The sequence below is a fragment of the Diceros bicornis genome, chromosome 4 (genome assembly GCF_020826845.1).
Source record: "Diceros bicornis minor isolate mBicDic1 chromosome 4, mDicBic1.mat.cur, whole genome shotgun sequence".
Classification (NCBI taxonomy): domain Eukaryota; kingdom Metazoa; phylum Chordata; class Mammalia; order Perissodactyla; family Rhinocerotidae; genus Diceros; species Diceros bicornis.
This window is the reverse complement of record NC_080743.1, coordinates 14511327-14536023: the sequence shown is the minus strand read 5'-3', so window position 1 is coordinate 14536023 and position 24697 is coordinate 14511327. Positions and strand designations below refer to the sequence as shown.

Sequence of the window (24697 nt, the reverse complement as noted above, 5' to 3'; positions counted from 1 at the left end):
CCTGTGTCTTCTAACTTGACTTTCCCATTTACTAGCCGCATGACCTTGGGAAAGTTACTGAAGCGCCCTGTGCCTCAGTTTCCACACCCATAAAAGGGAGATGATAAAAGAACCTATGTGTTTATGGGGATTATTGTGAGGTTTAAATGCATTTATATGTGTAAAACACTTGAATAGTGCCTGGTTCGTGGCAAGCCATGTGTCTACTCTCATCTTCATCATCCTGGGGGCCAGATACACAACTTCCCTTACTCTGAGTTTAGTTATTTGCACAAGGGGATAACAGGATTATTGTGAAATGAATATATACACAAAGCAAATGATATTGTGCAAAGCACCCAGTAGATATTCAGTAGATAAAACATAATTGGAAAGACTTTGATTCAATCTCATGGATTTCCTACATTTGGTTTTGATTAAAGAACTAGTCACATTATAAAGCACTAAAGATGCTAACACTTGAGATGATTTACCTAGTGAGCAAAGACATTTTTTTAGGTGTAATTAGTCATGGCATATACTAGAGTTTTCATAACATCCTTGTTGGTATTCTGTTTGAAATCCTGTTATAATGTCTTTCGCAATATTTTATGAAATAATATTTTGTGATTATAATAAAAATTTTGAAAATGTGGGAACATCTATAAGCCTATCCATTCAGAAATAAGCACTCTTCTGAGTTTAATCTAGCATCTTTTCCTATGCTGTAAAAAACGAAATGGAGATCACACAGTTAAATAAATATGTGGAAGCGTAGACAATGAAAGAAAGGAATTCCATGTTCAAGAAAGTAATGATTGGGGCCAGCCTGGTGGTGCAAGCGGTTAAGTGCGTGTGCTCCGCTGCGGCGGCCTGCGGTTCTCCGGTTCGGATCCCAGGCGTGCACCGACGCACTGCTTGGCAGGCCATGCTGTGGTAGCGTCCCATATAAAGTGGAGGAGGATGGGCATGGATGTTAGTCCAGGGCCAGTCTTCCTCAGCAAAAAAAAAAAAAGAGGAGGATAGGCAGATGTTAGCATAGGGCTGATCTCCTCACAAAAAAAAAAAAAAAAAAAGAAAATAATGATTGTGATCCCGTGTAGAAGCAACCGTTGGCAGCTAACTCACCTTTACTGATTTGATGCCATCTTGCCCTTTCTGTAACCTTTACTGATTTGATGCCATCTTGCCCTTTCTGTAACCAGGAGGTAATCGGATGGCAGGTGCTGGCCAGGTGGTGACTCAGGAGTCTGGGATGCTCCACCTGAGGACACCTTTTCCCAAGAGTTCTCCTTTCCCCTCATGTTCTGGTAGAGATGAAACCATTTTGGATCTGCTTCATGGAAACAAAAGGGTTTTTCTTTTGGTTTATTTTGTTTTTAAGATAAATGTATGCTTAGTTTTTATAGACCCTCAGTAACCATCAGTTGGATCCCCAGCAGCTTTAGGAAGCTGTCAAGTTTAAGGCAGGCTATAACGCGTCTCATTTTAGCCTCCCTTTTGTAGTTGAACCATAGAAGTCAGAGCCCAAGCTGCCTTTCCGCCTTTCTGCATATGGTATAGCATTTGTCAATATTACATTTAATTTGTGCTAAGAGCTAAGAGCAGCTCAATAACAGCGAGAACACCAAGCTTGCTGAACTTCACTTCGTCTGTGTGTTCAGTGCAGCCAGCATTAGCAAACCTAATGAATTCAGCAACATCATCCTACCCAAATCCAGGTCAGCTCTGCTGATTAAAAACATTATAGGTTTAAGGACTGACCCTATAAAAACCACTTAAAATTTAACTATTTCATCACCTATTCTGTCTCCTGTACTTCTTAAATGGAAGAATATACACCAATTTCCAATCCAATGGGTCAACATTAAGAGGTCATCATCAACAACAGACATTTATTGAGCGCCTATTGTGTGCAAGGCACTGTGCTGGGCATGGGGCTACAGAGACAAAGGAGAACAGTCCCTGCTCTCAAAGAGCTTCCACTCTAATTAGACTAACAGGACACACACACAAAAAGACAAAGAACAATCCAAGGTAGCATGTAATATTAGGGTACTGAAAAGAAACAAACAAGATTGTAGCCTTTTTTTGCATTTCTCTGGTGGCTCAATACCCTGAGTAGGTGGGGACGAGTGAGCTAGAACAGAGGGGTGACTCCTGTTCATTTTTAAGCCTTGTAGACACTCTCTCACCTCTTTTCATTCCAAATTACCTTCTGGAAAGTGCAATAACCTAGGCAATTGGTTCACTTCCCCCCTAAGGTCTTAGTATTATAGTTGTCTTTGAGGTGACAGTGTGACCCACTGTGCCGGTTTGCCCGGCACTGTCCTGGTTTTAGCACAGAAAGTCCGTGTCCTGGAACTATTCCCCTCCTCTCCTCCCCCAGGCCCAGGGAACCAGGATGGTACTTCTAAAGTACCTCATCCTGTAGCTAGATGTAGTCCTCCCACCTACCATGGTCATTGCTCTGGCAGGACCCACCCCAAATCTGTTCCACAGGCAGGTCTCTAGTTTAAAAACCTACAAGGAAGACCTTAACAGCCCTAAAGACTGCTGGTTTAACAGCAAAAGAAGACAATCAGGAGAGAATGACAGCAAAGGATGGAATGAGGTTCAAGAAAGAAGCAATGAGGATTAAAGAAATGAAATAGGTCCAGGTGTGAAATTTGTAGGAGTGTTAACATCACCTCCTAACCCTGCAGAGAGAGAGAATAGGAACATGGACCCTTCTCTCAGAGTAGGTCTATTTGACAATCTGAATCATCACCCCAGTGGAATTCCACCCAGTGGAATCCAGGGTATATTTCTGAAATGAAGTCACTCCTACACATGGGCAAATATTTGGGTGGGTATCAAATAGGTACATATGTGTTTAAATAATAGTCTTAATCCTAATAGAATTTCAGCTTTTTCCTTCCACTTTTACTAGCATTCATTTAGGTTCCAAATCAATAAATTTAACGTTTGAGGGTTTTTTTTAATTTCAAAACGAGGTTGTATCCTTCCATTTTAACGTAATTCAAATAGATCAGTAATGGAGAGAACTTCAGAAAACAAAGAGAATCTGTTTTGAGAGGTGTTGTTTGGAATCTGAATCTCTTATCTCGTAGTAACTTAAGGATTCCAAAAGACCACACATGAATTTCTCTTTTAGGTATAGTACTTTGTGTTTGCTCTCATTTATTTTTTGAAGAAAAGCTCTAACTCTGACATCTTAGGAACTTGGAAGTTCCTGGATCACTCTGGTTTTATGTCTAGCCCTTAGGAGCACATACCAGGGTTAGTGGAGCACGGGGACTTAGTTACCAAACACCCATTAACCATAATGAAAATCACACAGCGAAGTCCCCACACAGCACACTGAATATTTACCTCCTAATGTTCTTTTAATGTACGCTTTCTTGGGTGAATATTTACTGTAGAATATTGAATGTAAGATTCCTCTTTTTATGGGCCATTTGAAGTGATTGATTTTGTTTGTGTATTCCTGTATCTTTGCCCATAATGGCTATCTATTGTAATGGCCTCTGCCAAATGTTCTTGCGTTGAAATAACAGACGCCATGGATCGGCCAGCTGTGGCTTTGTATTACTGTGGTCTTAAAAGCTAGGAGGACGCTGATGACACAGCTGGGGAGAGAAGAGAAAGGTATGCAACACAATGAGTATCACTTAGGCTTCAAACACAATCGGATATTGAAATCACTGAGGTCTGTAAACACGGTTTTGTAGTCTTCTTTTATATCAGAGTTGATGTCTAATGGTGTTGAATGGTGTTGAGACTGATAGTCATGAAATGAGAGTGGTAAGGTAAGAATTCAATTGCCCACAACCAGGTCTATCAGCAAAATCTATCAGAAATTCTAGGCATTTTCTTTAAATGCTATAATAAAACCACTGCCTAAGTGATAATTTCTTACACTTATTAACACCATATTTTAAAAAATATAAACTCACATACTCACATATCCTAGCTACATGTAGACTTAAAATATTTCCCAGTGATGCCAGGAATTTCAGAATTCGGTTGCTTTTCACTCTTTTGAGTATTTGAGAGGGAGAAGTTACAAAAAAGATGGAGCTATCATAAGGTCTTTTTTTAAAAAAAAAAAAAAAAACCAGACCAAAAAACAGAAACCCTAAAGCTGAACACAACACAAACATTTGAGATATTATTAGATTAGGTAATCGAGTTACATCTTTGCATGTCCTAAGTATGCCTTTCCATATTTCCATAAAAATAAAACTTGTTAAAGGAGCTACTTACATCTGAGCAACATAATCTCTTCAAGTGATGGTTAAGATGGCCTAGAAATCAATTCTATAAAATTCATACTCTTTTTCATACGTTCATAAAGTATTGAGTATTCAGAGTCCATGATGCAGAAGGGATTGTTACTGGAATAAAATTCTATAGTCTCTTTAAAAACAATGAGAAAATTTAAATAACACATTCCAGTATGTTTTGGACAGACATTTCAACTGTACTGGCATTTAACAGCTCAAGCCACACCACGATAATACCAACTTTGTTTTTGCTATATAACTATCTGGACTATGTTTGCATCTCAACAACAGTACTCCGTATAATTAACAGTATCAGTTAGTGCAAGGGAATGGAATCTTAGTACTAATTAAGGAAAGGGAAAGGAAGTCATCACGTGGGAGACTTTCTCTAATCACAAGCCAGGTCACGTTGTGTAAAACAGTGTCCGTCTCCATGCATAATATTTGCTGGTGCCTTCAAAGTTGGCATTAGAAAAACTGATGCCTCCTAAGCCACGTGTAAATAAAACACTGGTATATTTTTTTAAAGACTATTTTTGAACAATATTACTTGCTTAAATGAAAATCTTTCATACTAACTGGTCTTGGCTCTGAATAAAATAAGTCCTTCATACTCCTCCAGACCGGGGAATGGCAGTGAATATCATGTTAGATTTGCAGTGAGTAAATCTGAACAGTTCATCGGATCAGTGAGTCATAGGATAGGAAAACTCCTTGTATTCTCACAGATTCACAGAAGGGCAGTTCCTTGCTCTTGTAGCCAGGAATACCACAGAAGTTCTCTCTCTCTCTTTTTTTTGGTGCAAGAAGGACCAGAGAAGCATGGGGTAGATTTTAGCCAATGGGGACCAGGGAGGAAGTGTGTTTTGAACCACGAGAGGGAGACAGGTAGTATGGGTAATATAAAAGGCCCTGTAAAATAAGGTTCCCACTGCCATGGGAGCCCCATGGTTCCGAGTGCAAAGTCTTAAATTGGTCAACGAGAGGCTCATAGGATTTTAGATTTGGAATAAAATGTAAGAGGTCGTCTGGTACAGTCACATATTCTGCAGAAGAAGAAATGAGGGCTTAAGTGAAGTGACCTACATCAATTATTACTATAGAAAACTGTCTTTACAGTTCTCTTGTTAGTCTCTTTTTGTTTTAATGACACAGGTTTTAGTTTTCGGTTTTGTCATTTGGAGCATTTCTGCACGTTGGGAAATGTCATAGCTCTTCCTGAAGCCTAAGGGTTCAAAAAATGCAACACAACATTTCCAAACCAAATACCAATTACATGCTAACAATGAGCATTGTGAGCCCAGGAACTCATCAACCTGATTCTAGGCCTTTTCCAACCCAGGATTTCCAACTTCAGGATTAAAGAGTCAGGAAGAATAAATTACCACATAATCATAATCTATAAAAATACTGGCCTAGTGTACACTAAAAAACTCTCAATAAATAAATACTGGACATTTGCTTTATGAAAGTCAGTGGAGATGTGCTCTTCAGAAATCATGTCCATACTTTCAGGCTGTTTTCTACAAATCACACATACAGATTCCAACGGAGGACAAAGGTTACAGATTGGGTTAGGATACAACTTGATAGAAAAAAGTCTTTCGATGTGGTATTTCTATAAAGGAATACAACTATTATATTGTTGAGTTGCTCATGTTTCGGTTTCAAAGGCAATACTTAAAGAGATCCAAAATGTTTTTAGCCATGGCAGCATCATTGAAATGATAAGGTAACCCCTTTTGAAAGGGACAACACTCATTAGGATGTACTAATTCTGGAGTTTTCTCTTACAAACCAACTGCACTGCTTTGTAGTCACGTCTTGCAGGCATCTGTACATTGTACTTCTTGAGGAGTGAAGCTATTCTTGCTACCAGTTCTGTTCCCCTTTCGTGTCTGGTGGCTCAGGAAGTTCAGCGCCCTGGTGTCTGATACAGTGGGTACGTGGGATTTCAGTCTGGCATGCTCATTCCTCAGAACACAGGTTTATTCTCGGGATGAGTGATAGCAAGCGATTCTGGTTTCCAGTCTGGTTGAAAAAAGTGAATATTGAATGTCCGTGCCCAGTTCTTAAAGACTCGTTTCTCCGTGATAAAGCGATGATGACTGCCCTTCCGTCCTCGCTCATGGGAGAGGTACATTGTACATTCATCAGGTCCAAAAGGTTCATAATAGTGATAAGGTACTGAAGGGTGATTGGGATCCCTGTGGGGGAAAATGAGATAACTGATTAAAATAAACAAAAAATTCCTTTGATGGAGGTAAGATGTTATCTTTAATAAGCTGATAAGCACAAATCATATTTCAAGTTAAATGAATTTCAACAAATTGTTTTCCTGATGTATAACCAAGTGGAGAGGTTTTGAGGTTGTGAAATAAATGCGTCATTATCAAACAGAGAGATTAGAGTGCCTTGTAGGACATTCAGGCTTTGGGGACTTAGAAACTACGCATTACTAAGACCCAACTACAGTTCTTGCTTCCACTCTGGCCCCATAAAATCTGTTAAGCATAAGCAGCTATAAAGTTAATTCTCCCTTTAACAAAATATTTTTTTAACAAAAAATATTTACAAAAACAAAAGATATTTAGCACAAGCAGCTATAAAGATATTTACAAAACAGATCATTCTCCTTCCCCATCCCAACCCCCCAAATCTCCCAGAGACTTTTACACTAAGAGCATGGCCTAGAGGGTGCTATGTGATCTGACTCCTCTCAGGAGCCTTCTCCTGAGCCAGTGGGCCTTGTGTGCTATGCTCCAGGCATACTGGCCTTTCTGGTCATCAGCTCTGCCGAGCTTGTCCCTACCTTGAGGCCTTTGCCCTCAAGAGCAGTCACCTGGCTGGAAGTTCACTGCTTCTCACTGCTGAGGATCCACCCAAATGTGTCGCCCTCAGAGAAGGCTTACCCAACAGCGGCCCCCTTCATTCCCTCTCAGTCTGATTTATTTATTTATTTATTCATTCATTCATTCATTTATTTGTGAGGAAGATTAGCCTTGAGCTAACATCTGTTGCCAATCCTCCTCTTTCTGCTGAGGAAGATTGACCCTGGGCTAATATCCATGCCCATCTTCCTCTACTTTATATGGGACACCTGCCACAGCATGGCTTTATAAGCGGTGCATCGGTCTGCGCCCGGGAACCTGTGAACCCCTGGCTGTCACAGCGGAGCTTGCACACTTAACCACTATGCCACCAGGCCGGCCCCCAGATGTATTTTCTTTATAGCATTAATCCCTCTCTGAAATGCTGGTGTTGTTGACTTGCTTATTATCTGTCCACGAGGGCAGGCCTCTGTCTTGTTCCTAGTAGGTGCTCAATAAATAATTTTTGAATTTCTGCTGTTGAGAGAAATTTATATGGAGTTAGCAGCTAAACAGCAAGTCTCTAAAGACATTTTCTTCTCCAACTATGGAAAGCTGATGAGCCTAGTTTGATCCCATGGGAGAAAGACAGCGGGCACCATTTTTCTTTTGTTGCTCTAGATAGATGATGTATTAAAATCTAAATCTAGAAATTCCAAATCCTCAATCCCTGCTGTGTAGCCTGACCGTCCCAACATTTTTCTGTCTCTATATCCCTGTCTCAGCCTCAAACAAGAAATACTGGCTCATTTCTTCAAGATAGTGTGCACAGGATTACCATGAGGGGTTGGGGGGGTGCCCTTGTTGTAGGGTTACTAAAATATTTAACCCCCAAAGAGCACTGGTCTCAGACTGGTTTCCATTCTAGGCCGGTCCACCCTACCTCTTCTGTCTTGAAGTCTAAACAATAAGATTAGTTAGGATGTCCCAGAATAAACTCTCCTATCCTGAGCTACGCTCACCAACGCGCCTTGTTGCAGAGCCTATGTTCTTCTTAGTCTCTTCCTAGCTCTTCTCTTAAAAGATCCAGGTGTCCCAGCTCCCTGCAAACTCCTTTTCAGCGCCTGATGCCCTGGGGTCTCCCCTCTGGTCACTTGGGCTCTATTCTAAGTAGAGTAACTTGGTTACAGATGCTCATCCTGCTAGACACCTATTCCGTTTTCTTCAGAGGAGATCAATACACAAATGGCTTTTAGAGCAGCAACTTTACAGGGTCAGGGATCGAAGTCTTTTATCAAGAGAGGTGTCGAGTTTGTGGCTCTGACAACAATAAACCTTTGAGCTGCCTCTCCTCTGAGGTTAAAGTTCTTCCAGGAAGAGAGATTTATTTTTGTCATGCAGCATTTAAACATTCCTCTTCCTGAGCTGGATGCTGTGCTGAATTAATACTTGGCATCTCTATTATGCCTGTCTCGGAAGTATCTCTTTGTTCTATAGTGAAACATCAGATCCTGTCCTGTCTAGTTATTACAGATTTCACTTATTTATTTACCCCAGAAATTGGAATCCCCTTAAAATTTTAGTAGAAGGTGTTCTCAATACAGAAAATGTATGCTAGGAAAAATTCAAGTTGGAACCGACGACTATGAAGAAAAAAATAAACAAAGAGAGATAGAAATTGTGAGACAAATCTCCCCAGATTCATATAGCATAATTTGGGGAACCATGACAAATTCATGCCGCCATGGTATCCTGGGGGTTAAGCTTTTATTCCAGTTCAGATCAGGTTTTAAATCTGATTCACCTAAGTTTTGGACATATTATTGGCATCAATCTGACTAAAGAAACAATTAGGTTTCTAAAAATATCATGAGATTGAGTTGGCATCTAGGAACAGAGGGAAATTGGAAACCAGCTACAGGAGGTCGTAGGATCAATTTCTTTATTCAGGAAGACCATCTCTTTGAATGAAAACTTATCCGGGAACATATTGATCATCTAAAGGGAGAATTAAATTTACATATTTGGTTATTATGATTTCAAAGGTGTCCAAATAACCAACCCCAAAGGGGGTTGTTTCCACACTTTAAGACTCTGTCCAAATGGCAGAAAAGTGCTTCGTGGGACTTGAGAAGGCAGAGCTGAAGCAGCTGCAAGGACAGCTCTCCTGGTTGTGAGCCTGCCATCAGCTGTGACCCACTGCTCCATTCTGAAAGCCCTTCCCAGTTTTAGGTCATAGTTCCTTAGGTCTTTTCTCAAAACTGACTTTCTAAAGGCTGCCATAGCTTTTTCTTTCTCCACTTGATCCAAATGAAAATAACCATAAATATCAGCTGAATTTCCACATCAAGAGGCTACTGTTGTAAAAGGGAGGAGTCTGGCACCCAGGTTCCTGTTTTAGGCGAAGGGGAGCTGAGGGAGTGAAGGTGCGGGGGCGGGAAGGGGGCAGGACAATCACAGAGCCAGTTCCCCAACTGCAGCCTGTCATCAGCTCCCCAAGGGCCATTTGTGGGGACAAATCCTGCAGAATAATGTGAAGAAGGATTTTTTTTCTTTTAGAGGAAGCAGGTGGGGAGAGTGAAAAAAAACTACCATTTAGTGCACACGGGGAGCTTTAAAGAAATGCCATCGCCTGCCTTCCACGCCCACAGGTTCCGGTTTAATTGATTTGGAGAGGGTCCCAGGCACGGGTAGTTGAAAAAGTGCCTGAGGTTTGAGTATCAAAATAAATAATGGCAGTATTGGATTATAAAACCCATAAAATAAAATAAATATCCATGGGTCCATGATGATTTCAATAAATAACTGAATAAATAAATAAATGAGGGAGAAGAAACAGCATTTCCTTACAGAAGAATTCCAACTAATAAATCTAGAAAGAATGAGGGAATAGAAAATCAGCATTAGCATAGCACAGTGATTGTTGCAGGCGAGATGCACCAGTGAATGGAACATCGGTGGGGAAAAAGAGGAGGAGAAATCAGTCATTTGCCTCAAGTATCTCCTCCAAGATATTTATTAATGACAAAGGGAAAAACAGTAACTTTACAATGAGTAAACCCAGCAGACATCACCTTAACCAAGGGATCAAGGTTAATATCGCCAGTAATAAGACATTTTGACATCACGTTCCCCTTGCTGTGAGATGCTAGAAGAGCTTACTGCTTCTATATCTTTCCCAGTCATGCAAAACCTCAAAGTAATCATGAGAAAATATCTCACACATCCAAAGTGAGGGACATCCTACAATAATGACCAGAATTCTTGAAAAGTGTCAAGGTCATGAGAGATAAGGAAAGATGTGGAACTGTCACAGATTGGAGGAGACTAAGGAGACATGACAAGTAAATGCAGAGGGAGCCTGGACTGGGTCCTGGAGGAGATAAAGGACCCAGAAGGAAAACTGGTGAAATCGGAATAAAGGCTGTTTAGTTTAGTTAAGTTTAGTTTAGTTAAGAGTATTGTAGAGTGTTAATTTCTTAGTTTTGATAACTGGACCCTAATTACGCAGAATGTTAACATTAGGGGAAGCTGGGTAAAAGGTATACAGGAACTCTGTACTATTTGTGCAACTTTTTCTGTAAGTCTAAAATGATTTCAAAACAAAAAGTTAAAAAATATAATGATGTTAAAAAGCTCTTTAGGAGATTCTAATTTGCAGCCGGGTTAGAGTCGGCTGATTTAGTTAAGGACCCCCCAAGCCTTGGCACTTAACTTTTATTATCTCTTCTACATCTCCATCTGGTGCCTAAGGTAAGTACCCCTGCTCCCATTTGATGGGTGAGCATCTGGCCCTCAGGGGCAGAGGCTAGTGCTGGCTTTAAGCACACAGCCTCACTCAGGGGTCACCTGAGCAGCTAGGCTTGACCCTTTCAGCCTAAAACACAGTGCCAGCACTCCACATAGAGTAATTCATTTAATCCTCCCAACAGCCCTCTAAGAGAGGCGCTATGACCGCTTTTTACAGACGAGAAAACTCACGCATGGAGAAATTGAAGAAGTTTCAGGGCCCAGATTTGGACCAAAGCTGTACTCTTAAGAGTGATGCTCTGTGTCTTGGAAAAACTAGTGTCCCACCAGGTGGGTTTCTGTACTGATGGCAGCCCAGGTTCCCACTGGGGTTGGCAGCACACGATTGGGAGCAACTTGGTCTTTGCTATGTTCTCCCAAGCACCTATCTGTAAAGGTGCCCCGTGCATGGTGGGTTCTCTGTGTAGCTGGTCAGGGTGCTAAGCAGAGGCCTCATGCTCATTTACAATTCTGCTCACTAATATCAATGACAGCAGGAGTTTGTAATGTTTTATTTTTGAATCTTCTAAAGTTAAGCTGTACAATTGGAAAGAAACCTCATAACATTAACAAGCAAGGGAGGATATTTCCATTTCTGGGTATGATCCAGCTTGATTCGCTCACTGGGTTTGGGGCTGGACTATCTATAAGGCTGCAAATGGCCCAAGGAAAGAATGGACACACTCTCAGAGCTCTCAGACACTCTCTGCAAACACACCTCTATTCTTGGCATGGTACCTGGCATCTAGTCGGTAGTCAGGAAATGTTTGAGGAATAGAGTTGAGTTAATAGCTCTCGAGCATCTAGGCTGTTCTGAAACTGGCCTGCACTGGGGGCCTTTGGGGATACTATGAAGCATTCAGAAGAAAATGTCCTACACAGGCCTTCCTAAACCTCTGCCGCAGGCCTAGGAGACCCACTGGGCCACCATTCTGCTGCCTCGATTTCTTGTCCTTACAGCCTCTTCTGGAAGCAAAGTGCTGCAGACCTTGGATGCTGATGAAATAATACTTGTGTCTCTGGGGCACAGGGAGCACAAGAGCCCGCAGCTGTCCACCCTTCACGGGGCAAAGAGCCAAACTGAGTCACCGGAACCTCACCCCCCCCACCCCCCCAGCTCAGGCACCTCAGTCGGTGTCATAACACCAACCCTACCCGCAGGAGGGAGAAGGAACGTAATGAAAACACCAGGTGACTGGCAAGAGTTGGTCAAATTATGGCAAAGACGGAAGAAACGATAAACTGCTAGCAAGAAATACACCAATATATTTCAAGTCTACTTCATAAACTGTGAACCACATGGATGCATTACCATTCCATACCCGTCCTCTGTAAGCATCTGATTCTACACGGTGGACTGTCACCAAGTAGGAATTTTCCCCATTACGCTGGCAGCTTTATTAATGTTCACCAGCTAATAATTCTAGCAGAATCAACTCTCTGATATTCATGATACTTTTGAGATGTCCTTCACGTTATGGATGAGATATTAATTTAGTTCCATGACAGTGATCACTCTGAGTCATTACTCCGTTAATTAATACTCAAGAAATGATGGGAACAGAGAGTTGTAAACTTAGTAATGTGTTAAGTACGAGCAGAAATAAGATTATTAGGTAGAATTTAAATGCTTGGCCCATTATTATCACAAATAATTTACAATGGAAAATGAGATTAAAAATACTCACCATAACTTAATTTGGAAAGCAATGATAACAGATCTTTTCACTGCAATTTATAGTCCATCTAGAGAGAATGGATTTGGCTTCCTATATGGATATGGCATGATGTAAGGGTCTACTGTCCACATCATAATATATTTTGATGACATCTTAGGTACAACATGGCATTAATTTTCTTCAGCTTTCTGAACAGTGATGAGCCTGAGTCTGGTGGTGGAGGCAAGATGGAGACTGATGTCTGAGCACCTCTTTGAGGACCTGATGCTCGCCCTAGCTGAGAATGAAACAGGTGACCACTACTGACTTCTGAGGACCCTTAAGATCTGAATTTGCCATTTGCTCATTATACTTTTCATTCACCTGGCACCTTTGTCTTAAGGTAAGTTTAGAATCAGTCTCTTAAACGCCACCAAGGAACGTTTTTTATTTATTCATTGAGTCAATCAATACTGAATATATACTATGTGCCAGTCACAATGACAAGTGCTAAAAATACAAATGTGGATTCAGACACGATTCCTCCTATTAAGGAGCCTAGAGGCAAATGAAGGAGATAGACAAATCAATCAGTGAGGTGGCACTGGGGTGAAGGTGGCAGGGGGCCCAGCAGGGCACAGGTGGGGTATGACACAGACTGGGGGTCAGAAAGCTTGGAGGAGGAGGGCCTGCTGCATCTGGAACAGTGGAGGGAGAGGTGAAGAGCTTTGGTCTTGAGCTCTGGGAACTTGAATTGAAATCCTAGCTCTGTTACTTCTCTGCTCTATGGCCTTGGCCAGCTGTGTCATGTCTTTAAGTTTCGTATGTAAAATGATGATAATAATAATATTTTACTTCATGGGATTATCATAAAGGTTCAGTGAAATGGCGCTTGCATTCATACTAAGCACAAGGCCAGCATGTGGTCTGTGCAGAAAAAATCAGCCATTAATATTCCTAGCAAAGAACTAGTAGTAATCAGCCAGATTAAGAAAGGAGGGGACGGACATTCCAAGCTGAGGGCAGAGGGACAGGTGTCTACAGGGTGAGTTCCTTTATAAGTGTTTCAGTATGGCTAAAATAAGTCTGTGTGAGTAGAGAAGGTGAGACTAAAGTGGATGCAGAAGTCAGGTCCCGAAGGGCTTGAGTGCTAAGCTAGGAGTGTGAACTCTGTTCGAAAGCTTTGGGGAGCTGCTGAGGGGCTTAAGCGAGAGTCAGACTTGTGCTTTATCTAGCAGCACAGTGCTGTTCGGAGGGGAAGGAGAAAGACCGGAGTTGGAGAGAGCACTCAGGAGGCTATTGCAGTCCAAATCAAAGAGGAAAAGGTTGTAGGGCAGTCAAATGACTTTTAGTCAGTGTTAGATTCTGCCAGGTTTTGAATAACATACGTCCCTCATCTGCCACCACGGCCATTACACAACCACTGCTTCCATTTGCAGTTTTAAATATGAATGTGGGGTCATCGCTCTTCCCACGGAGTCTGTGTGCCTACTAGTTTAGGGGCTACTAGAAGCTTTCTTGCCAATGGCTGACTCTTGGAAGTAGCTCAGGCCCTTTGAGTGTGATGAGAAGGCCAGACCTCCAGGAGAGCTGGTTGGAGAATGACAGAGCCAGGCCTGGAGGAGGGAACTTACACACACTCTTGGCAATCAGGCACTCAGGGACTGCTTAGCTGTTTGCTCCTCCAAGATATAATTTAGTCCGTCCCCTCCCTCATCCCACAGCATAGCAGCTGACATGTCCTTTGGGTCACTGCCACCCTAAGCCGACAGAAATGACTGCAGAAGAAGTTCATTGTTTGGTCTCTCTGTGCCTAGTTTCTCTGGCAATAAGAAGGTGATGATTAGATTCTCCTGAAAAGTGTGTGCGAGTTTGACTTGGATTAAAATGCAGCATGATTGTATCATAGGTTGTCAAAGTTCTTATTTGCCATGGGATCCTTTGTTGAAAAGAAATCTCGTACAAGAGCTCCTGTGTAAAACAGACAGAAGTGGGTCTGCTCGTGAGGAAGTAGGGTGGGAGGGCCCAGTGTTCTCTTGTCTTGGCTCCTTGCCCCTGTTCCATCTCAGAGGAATACAAGGACTCCTCTGAGTCTAGTTTGAAAGCCAGAGGTGGATGTTTCAATAAAGCCCTGCAGGTCAGATGCTACCGACAGGCAGAGGGTGAATATCTTCTCCCATAGACACCTTGTATAAGGCACTTTCTGTCCCTTATGACTGACTTGTGTTCAAGCGACACCCAGGTGATTGAAGGCAGAGACCTTGCCTCATTCATCTCTGATTATGTCCCTAGTGCCCAGCACAAGTTAGCCGAATGAATGAAAGCCTCAGTGATTAATTTAGTAAATGACTTCATTTGAGCATACTAATTAGATTTTAAGGTCCAAAAAGGTTAATTTACCAAAAATGAACAGTTGACTCTCTTTTTGCTTGCTGAAATCTGGCTCCATGTGGCTAACTCTTCATTCTGGTGGGAAACTGGGCACTTTCAGGAAGGAATAGAATGAGTAGGTACACTGGGAGCAGCCCCATGTGATGTCCTGCAAGGAGCTGGAGGCCACGTGAAGTCAGTTCTCAATGGTGAAGAAAAGTGGGATCCAGTTCACAAAGGAGGCCGTACATGTCCTTCCCTTCCCAGCAACAGGCTCCTCCCACCAACTGAGCACCATTCATCAGTGCTCTCTGGGCATCTCCTTAAAATGTGCTGATGGGTATATCCACACTTGCAGGTTAGTGGGTCCCTTCACCCCGTCAGTTTATGGATGCTGAACATACACCAGGGCTGTGCCAAGCACTCCTCATCTGTTACCTCGTGGAATTATCATATAAACCCTTGAGGTAAGTAGTGTTGTCATCACCACCTTACCAATGGTGAGGCAATCATTAAGTAACTTGCCCAAGGTCACTAAGGCTCAGTTGGGGCAAATAACTTCTGAGAGGCAGAAATGGTCATTTTTGCCCATATAAACACCCTTTTCCTGCAGCACTAAAAAGAGAGTAGAGGATAGGGCCGTTCATTCTCTTGACATTTAGGGAGCATCTGTATGGGCCAGGACAGTAAACATCTACTGTCCTTGCACCAGGGCTCCAACAGTGAACCCAACCCACACAGATCTCTGCCCTTGCTGAGTTTACATTCTGGTGGACTCACCAGCCTGAGCTCTGCCACCTCACAAGCCATCCCTGACCACTTCTGGTCCTGTTGATAACTTACTCCCGTACGTCCTAGAGCTCATGACACATGGGCCCTGCTTGGCCCCTTACAGTCCTCAGCTTCTCTCAAAATAAAAAAAGGGAGAGTGCTCGGCGGTCAGGCTGCCTGGCTGGTTTGGGCATCAGGACCATGAAGGTAGGGCTGCCTGTCCTGGGTGAGAATTCCCTCTCTCCAGCCGCCTGCAGACAGAGCATGCCCCACGGACCTGGGGACCCCCAGCCAGGCTTGAGAAGGCCAGAGAAGACATGGCCTCCCAGCACCTAGGCCCCCTATGTCCCTGCAACTCCTCTGTCACTAGAGAATGGCCAGGCTGAGCAGCTGGGAGAAGCAGGCCAAGAAACAGTAGGGGGAGATGGTCAGACTAGGACTGACTGACAAGTTGCTTTTTCTTTCCCTGGGGGCAGACACTGTTTGCAAGAGTCAGTTGACTCTAAGAGGCTTTGCCGTGTTCAGTATATTTTGGTCAGGTTTATCATGAGCCTCTAGGAGGCAAGAGCTGTGTTCCATTCTTTGAACGCCCCAAAATTCTTGGTACCTTTCAGGGCAAATCTCAAGTACTTAGGATAATAATGATAATAATTAATATTTTGTATATCTTACAGTATAATACTAATGTGTTGGTAATCTTAATCTTTCCGGAGTGGTAACTGTGTGCTGGGCACTGCATCAGACACTCTACATCCATGATCTCATTTAATCCTCACCACGACCTGCTCGATCTTACTTTTTTATCCTCATTTTGCAGATGAGGAAAGCAAGGCTCAAGGTCACCCAGTTAGGAACTGGGTGCTTGGGGGTTCAGCCAACATGGAAATGAAGATTAAAGGAATTTGGGAATACTCTGTGCTGCCCCGGTCTTTCCCTTCTTACTCTTCCTAAACAGGCATTACGATGGAGCAGGATGCTCTCTCCAGCCTCCCCCTCCCCACCAGACGACACCCAGCACACTTCTCCACTTTCTCTGACAGGACGCTGGGCACAGGGATCCTTTTGAAGAATTCTTGCTGAAAGCATCTCGTGAGAACAACTATCGGAAATTTAGGCTGGCGGCTGAGGAACAGAAACCCAGAGCCGGTGGCAACATCTGGTGTATCAACAATATCTTGATTTCCTTGTTAGTGTCATTCCATAAATTGTGTCCCACCTACGTACATGAAGTCGTGATGAACTAACTCTGAGTAAGAGAAGTGACAGGTTAACTTGCCTTTCATTTGTTTTCCATAATAAATGGAATATTTCCTTGAACACTCTAAGTCATTAACATTTCAATTTATTCATGCGCTTTCTCTCTGGCGTCCTAATGGCAACATTACATAATTATATCTGCCATGGAACCATCAACTTTGACAGCTCTTTGCCTGCCTGTAAATGCCGCTCCCTCTGCCTTTGTTAGCCTGTTGGTTTGAGGAGGGAGTTTGCTTTTTCACACCATCCTACCTGCTTTTTGCACGTCGGTTATTAAACAGGGAAACAAGGCCAATGAAGTAAGTGATGAGGAACGGGGTGAGGATCCAAGCTACCTCTTGCCATGTACTAGGTGCTGTTCCAAGTAGTCTACAGGTATTAACTTATTTAATCCACCTGCAGCCTATGAGGCAGCGTCTATTATTATCATCACATCCACTACTCATGACGAGGAAGCTGAGATACAGAGAGATTGAGCAACTTGCTCAAGGTCACCCTAGGTTAGGAAGTGGTGAGGCTGGGCCTTGAACCTGTGCAGTCCGGTCCAGACTCCACACCCTTCCTTACTACATTATGTTGCCCCTGGGGGTGAGTGAGTCCAGACAGATATCAAAGGCCTGCTCTGTTCACACCTTTCCTTCTCTGTGACCTCTGATGTATAAACTAGCACGGCTGCTATGGTGGGTCTTTGGGTTAAGAAGTGGGAGGAAAGTGGCAGGGTGGTAACAGCATGATTTAGTTCTCTTCATCATCCTCGTATCAAACCTCCACGTTGTAGATTTTGCCTAAAGGCCCACAGCCTTCGAGAAGTTGCTAGGTTTAAAACACAGGAAGGTATAAGCAAGCATAAATTTTAATGAGCAAGTTTAAAATGCCCCCACCCCAGGTTTTACCATTTGAAGGTCAGGATTGAGGCCACGTGGGTCATCAGGCGTTCCTGAAACCTGGGGCGCTTTCTGAATTTATTGGCATCGCTATTTTAAATTATAGGTGAATTTTCAATTGGCTTCTACAAACCAGGCCCTGAATACTTCTCAGGGCATCTTTTGGTACACTCCAAACTCTGCCTGGGCACCTGGCAGGAAGAACTTAAGGTAGCAACAGAGATGTGTGTATGTCCCCTTTAAAATGATACATCAAAATAATTATGCCTGTGCTTTCACCCTTAGAAGCACAAACTGAGGCTACTGATGTGGTGAGGGAAAGAGGCTCAGAGGAATATTTTAATTTTAGAAAATAGGCCTTACTGTTGAAGGAATTGCCCTCTTTAATTCATTAAAAATTACCACATTCCTTTCAAATGAGAATAAAACTAATATTTCTTAATGCTCATTCATCATTAATATTATGCCAATTATTGCATTACTTTTGGTTGATAAATATTCAGAGGATAAATGAAGCCCGCAAGATGGATTAATTCTCCCGCAGTACAAACAAAAACTTTCAATATTTTATATTACATAATTAAATGCTGTTTGTTGTTTCTAGAACCAGAACTTGGGACATGTTAATTAATTACTTCAAGAAGACAGACACGCTTCACAGTTGATATTTGGAATCAGATATTTATAAACCCTGCACCACACTGCTGATGAATTATACTTGCAGCATAAATCCTACCTGCAGAAGTCTGGGGGCACCATACCATAAACATTGATCCTGTCACAGAGCTCCAGCGCAATCGTCATCGTGAACCAGCCGGTGCTGAGCCAAGTGTTGGAGATCTTCCTGGGAGGAACAACAGTTAAGTCTGCAAGCTGGTAAGGTAATCAGCATACCCACTACCATCTTAAATCCTTTCTGGAGCAAGGCTGACTATGATCACTCTCTCTCTCTCCATTTGGTAAATGGCTGGAACTTTACCAGATAAATGATGTTGATGCTCCACCATGGTGGATTTGTGACACTAAAGGATGCTCAACGGACTTCTACGTCATCAAAGATGATGATCAATATTTCAATGTTTAAGTGCATATTACCACAACTCAACTTCCTGCGACATGACAATCCCCACGTGACAACTCTTTATTAACTAGAATATTTGACTAACTAGAAATGTTCCTTGTTCCCCAAGCAGGCTAGATAATGAAGAGCATATTAAATATGAATAAACACATAAATGTGTTTATCTATTGATCGATCCATCGATCGAAAGATCTTAGGGTAAAAGCTTGCCTTCAATTAGGACTAAGTTACACCAACATCTCGATTGAGTGTCTTTCCTTAAAAGGAGTACATTCATTTGGGAGGGGGCTCATGACCAGAGGAAAAGAGCCACAAGAATGCTTATGTTTAACGGAGCACTTGCTTTATTTTACCTCAGAACATTCAGAGCCCTCTGAAAATTTTTATTAGAAGACCAAAAGTTGACAAAATTTAAGGAATGAATCTGTGCATTCCAATATTCATTCATTTGCCGATTCAAACATCTGTACTGAGCTCCAACCAGGTGCCAGTCCTAAGGATGACTGTGGAGACACAATACCAAGGTCTAATTTGACCCTGTGAGAATGACTCGGTCTCCCAGACCATGCTGCTGTGGATATTAATTTCAATTCTTCGAGGGTCGCTGCTTTTACTTTTTTTTTCAGTGCTTATGGCATGCCTCATTAGCCAGTTTCAAACACCTTATCCCCAAGGTCAGACTGTCTGACTTTGCCCGGCCATAGCACCATATGTGACGTGAATAACAGAGTTGCAGAAAAGCTTTTCTACTTGGCACTGTGTTGCACTCCTCTTTGAAAACGAAGACTGTTTGTTTAGCAGTTTGCATTATTTCCATTTCACACGAGGAACAACAACAAAAAAGGGCATTTTAAGGAGTCCTTTGTTTTGTCAAGTGCCAGACAAGAATGGGTGACTGAGTCATTCCATGAAGTTCACGGCTTCAACTTTCTAGTTCTCAATGCCTTTACTCATTTTTGTTTTCCATTCCATTGTATCCTGACCAGTAATATCGCAGGAAATACATTTAAAAGCTCCTGAAGATAGGAATAACAGGGGTTTGTGTCTTACCTGTTTCTATCACTAACCAGCTGAGTGACCATGAAGCTGGTGTCTGGGCTTCGATTTCCTCCCTATAAAGCAGGCATGGGAAGCTCTATCTTCCTGGGCTATTTTGAGGACTAAACGAGAGACACCATAAAAAGCATCTAGTCTGTGTTGATACATGGAGAGATTCCTTCCTCCTCTCTTGGTTGCTAGGTTGGAGCAAATGAAATAAATAATTCGGCCATTCCTTTCAGTGCTTTTTAGCACCAAGGAAGAAACTGATATCCTTCCAACACTCTGCTACTGGGCTCTGGGGTAGGCGCCACCATCAGTGGTCAGGGCAGTAATAACAAAATTCGGGAGCCTTCAGCCTACGTAGGTATTAACAATCCCCCTTCTTTCTCACTAGGATTATATATTCATCAGGCCTTTGGGACTGAAGGAGGTGGAATGGACCAGAGCTGACTGGGTGGGAACGGGAGGGGAGGAAATGCCTCAAGTTAGAGCCTGTCTTCACCCATGTGGCTGTTACAACGCGATGACCAGTTGTTCTAGACTTAAACGGGGTGAGTGAATAACTGGGAGGATGCGAAGACCAGGAAGAGAATGGCAGCTCACTTACACCACCAGATTCCTGATCTGGGGCTTACAATGTGTCCCTACGCTTTTAGAGTTGTCGGAAACACCAAAGGGCTTTTCCCAGTGGCAGAAACTCCCCATAATTTTGGCTTTCTTCTATGTGATGTAGTAGAGATCACAAGCCACAGCCTGAAATACAGCAGGATGTGGCTCTACAGAAAAAGGTTTCACGGATAAAACCGGGCAGAATACAAAGTGGAGGACTAAAGAAACTAAAGTGAAGAGTTCTTTAAAGTGCCACTTAAAATTCCCCAGACTTCTTAAATAATAGCCTTTTGGGATCATGTGCTATAGAAATGCAATGCTTTGTGCTGTCTTTCTAAAAAGATTTGAACTCTTTTTCCAACAAAGGAATAGGTACTGTTTTTACACTTAATCAGCTGTAATGAAGGAATATGAAGAGCTGTCATGTGCTTATTAGGGAAAATTATCAGATATTCTTTTATATGATGAAGTAACACACTGAGCTGATAATTCTATAGTGCACACTAAATTACAATTAAGGGCCTTTCTGCTCCACCAGAATCTCATTTATAATCTCTATGGAAATATTTTTCCCACAGTTATTTCATTTATTCTTCCTTTATCTAATTACTATAATATTGGTTCTGAATCATATTTTCCTAATGTACCCTTATTCAATTATAAAGTTATTTTCAAGTACAGTTACTTTCTAATATCAAAGAATACCACTTGGCCATCTATGTCATTTGTCACCGTTCTTAATTGCAGATTGTTTCTCAGCCATTTTTCCTCCACCTGTAAGTAGAGTGAAACTTCTATAAATCAAAATCTATAGAATTACCCTATTTCTTCAAAATATTAGCCTGAAATGAATCTCCTGATCAGGAGATGTGCAAAATTAGTTATTCCACACTTTGTGTATCTTTAATACATGCTACTGGTTTGTTGGGTTCAAGAAAAGCATACATAGAGGAAATACTATTGGACCCTAAATGTTTTGTGTTTTAATTTACAGAAATAGCTTTGTTCTGAAGGGCTGTTTCTAACTTGGTTCTTTTAACTTGGGGTAGGCTGCAGGTTAAGAATATGGACACACAAGAACACTGAGTCAATACAATATTAGCTTCTTTAAGACAGTTTCCAAAAGGTAAAAGGCACAAAGATTATAGAAGTGATGATGTACTTCAGCACCCTACAAAACCACAGGTGTAGTTCCCCTGAATAGGGACTCTGGACCCTCGTAGATGGATGTTTGCACCTGAGAGGTCCAGTACCTTACCTCTTTATCAGCTGGGCTCACGAGGGAGACGGACTTATTAAGCAAAAAGTTTTCACTGATCAGAACTTAATGAATTCAGAGAATGGGATATGTCTTGACGTGAGATTGTTTCCTAAAGATCTAAGTGACCAAAGGGTGGAATGCTTAGTCTCCAAGTTATCAATTTAAAATAATCCCTAAGAAGATCCAGAGCAATGTGCAATTACCCTGAATAGCTAACACTGCAGCAGTGTTTCAGGAATTCTTAAATTTAGCAAACAACCATTAAACTAAAAAGGGAGAAGTGTTTTCTGTTGAAAAGAGTGTTTCTACTTATTTTGAATTTTCCAACCAGACGAAAATGAAACTGTAAATAACTCCCCTCATTCTCCTTCCTTTATAAAATGCTTTCTTGGTTAAATAATTCTTATTTGTGGTTTTTAAAGGGCAATAAATGACTGGATTTCATGGCAGTTTGTGATGACAACCAGGCTGGGCTAACCGTGGGGTCCCCTGGGCTTCCAGAAGAGGGAGCCGTGGAGCCAGCAGCCAGCTCTCCCTTCCCCCTCTCCACCAGATGTCATGCCCACCTCTGCCTGGACCAGCCCTCAAATGGTCACAAGGTTTCCACGATTTAAAGAGAAAGCTCTTCCGTGCAGAGAATTTGGGGTCACTGGGCTTTGGTCTTTCTTTAAGACTGCTCTCCAATAATGAGCTGCCTCAGCTAGCCAAACAATGGAATTATCATATCTCTTTAGTTTTAAGATAAGAAATTGACTCAGCTGTCTTTTTTATAGCGTAGACTTGGCCAGCTCACCACCCTTCATCTCTGCCTCATCTCAGGCCACTCCCCCCAGCAGCCCTCCTGACTGCAGCTACAGGGGACTTTTCTCCAACCCACTGCACCTTCTCTTACCTTTGATCTCTTGTACCCATAAGGAGGTTTCTCTCTCCTCTTCCCAGGCTCTTCTTTACCTGGATAAATATTTACCTGCCTAGGTCTCAGCTTAAATACACCTTTTTGAGAAAGACTTTCCCTCATCCCCTCATCTCCTAGACCAGTGCTTTTCAAAATGTTTCGACCTATGGTGAGAAATACATTTTACACCATGATTGAGCATACCTACTTACATGTGTATATATACATGGTTTTCATTTCATTTTACTTTTTCGAAGTGTATAATTCAGTGCTTTTTAGTATATTCACAGAGTTGTGCAATCGTCACCACCACCTAATTCCAGAACATTTTCATCACCTCAAAAAGAAATCCCTATGTATGTATATTTATATGTATAAAACCAAAACAAATATTCTTTCATGAAACAATACTTTGCCTTACTTACTAAGGGTGATGAATGCTGATATTGTCTGTTCTATTCCATTCCATCCATTGCATTCTTTCCATTACATTAAAAGGAAAACCTTGCAGGGACTCACTGCACTGATTTCATGTCCCATGACTGACTTGTAAGTAACAGTTTGGTGAACCTTGCTCTAGACCATTGCACGTCTCCCTGTCCCGCATGTCACAGCACCATTTTTCCTCCCCTCGAATGACCTCAGCACGCTGGCCACTACTTGCTGAAAGTCAGCCTGCCCTGTAAGACTTTATACTCTGGGCGGAAGGGTCTAGAGCTGCCTTATTGGGGCTGTATCCCCAGTGCCAGGGGCAGTGAAGTAGTAGGTACTCAATAAATACCGGTTGACTAAGTATTTGCCTTTGAAAGGGAAAAATAAACCCATACCCTTCTTTTTGGTTAGTGTTCGCACAAGTAAAATAAAACGCATAGAGCTATCATCTTGCACTGATTACCAGTAAGCCAGCAGCTGTGTAGCCTCTTCCTCCAAGCTAGGGATTTAGCCTTGAATTATCCATATAATTGTCTCAGTGCTTCATTTCACTTTGCCATATAAATTCAGCTCGAGCAGCCCAGTCTCCAGGAGGACCCTCCAGATGAGCTCCATCAACGGCAGGAGCGGTGAGGCGACCACAAAAGCCCTTAGCAAAAGCTTGGCATTTGGTGAATGGGCAAGGACACTTCCTCCCCCTCCCCTGCACCTGGCCCCCGCACCCCGGCCTCTGCACCTGTCTTTGCCCGTCTCCCGCTTGAAGAGCTCGTCAACCTGCAGCATCTTGTGGCGCGTGATCATGAAGGCCTTCAGCCGCGGCAGCACCTGGCTCAGGAGCTGCAGGTTGTTGTAGACCTGGCCCTTGCCGTCGCGCCGCATGTAGCTGCTGGGGCCCCAGAAGATGAACACGGTGCCCTGGCTCACGTTGAGCAGGTCGTGGCGGTTGCGGAGGATCCTCTGGATGCTGGAATGCGCGATGACCCTCAGGCTGGTGCGGTTGCCCACGTCGCGCCCGTAGCCGCGCGTGGGGGCGTCATTCATGCGGATGACACACTCGGTCTGGTCAATCTGGGGGCCTTGCCGGCTGCGCAGCAGATGCCCCGAGCTCGTCACCAGGGCGCAGTCTCTGCAGTGCATTTTCAGGGGCTGGAAGGCAAGGGGGAGAAGGACATGGTGAGCAGCAGCCCTCGCTTGGCGCCAGCAGGTCGCTTCCCTGCCTCAGAAGGCTGGCCATCTCCCCTCTCTCTCCCCCATGCCGGGATATATTCCTTCTGCTGTTACCTCATCAGCCCTTAAATTCTCTTCCAAATTGCTAACAGGGGGCTTTGGACAAGAAGGAAAGAGAGCTAGCATTGGTCTGTCAAACACTGGGCTCAAGGCTTTACTGATACTAAACAACCAACTCTCATATCAACCCAGCAAGGTTGCTGTTAACCTGATTTTTTACGGATGAGGATACTCAGGCTCAGAGATGCTAAGAAATTTGCCCAAGGATGTATAACTAGCAAGGAATGAAGACATGCTTTCAAACCCAGTTCTTTCTGAATCCAAGTTACCCCCAGGTCAAAGAA

At 42.8% G+C, this 24697-nt stretch overlaps 1 protein-coding gene across 2 annotated transcripts in view; it reads right to left on the bottom strand.

The window, feature by feature from the left end:
• Nucleotides 1-5627: 5627 nt before the first annotated feature.
• ST6GALNAC5 (ST6 N-acetylgalactosaminide alpha-2,6-sialyltransferase 5) overlaps nucleotides 5628-24697 on the bottom strand; it is a 167433-nt gene continuing 148363 nt past the window's right edge. Inside the window, exons 3-5 of one of the 2 annotated variants that reach the window (XM_058538324.1) lie at nucleotides 23863-24272; nucleotides 18544-18651; nucleotides 5628-6475 (exon numbers count right to left, since the gene is read on the bottom strand). In XM_058538324.1, the coding sequence (XP_058394307.1) occupies nucleotides 6244-6475; nucleotides 18544-18651; nucleotides 23863-24272 (750 nt within the window). In that variant the 3' untranslated portion in view covers nucleotides 5628-6243. The remainder of the gene's footprint in view (nucleotides 6476-18543; nucleotides 18652-23862; nucleotides 24273-24697) is intronic. The other variant, XM_058538325.1, reaches the window with a different exon arrangement.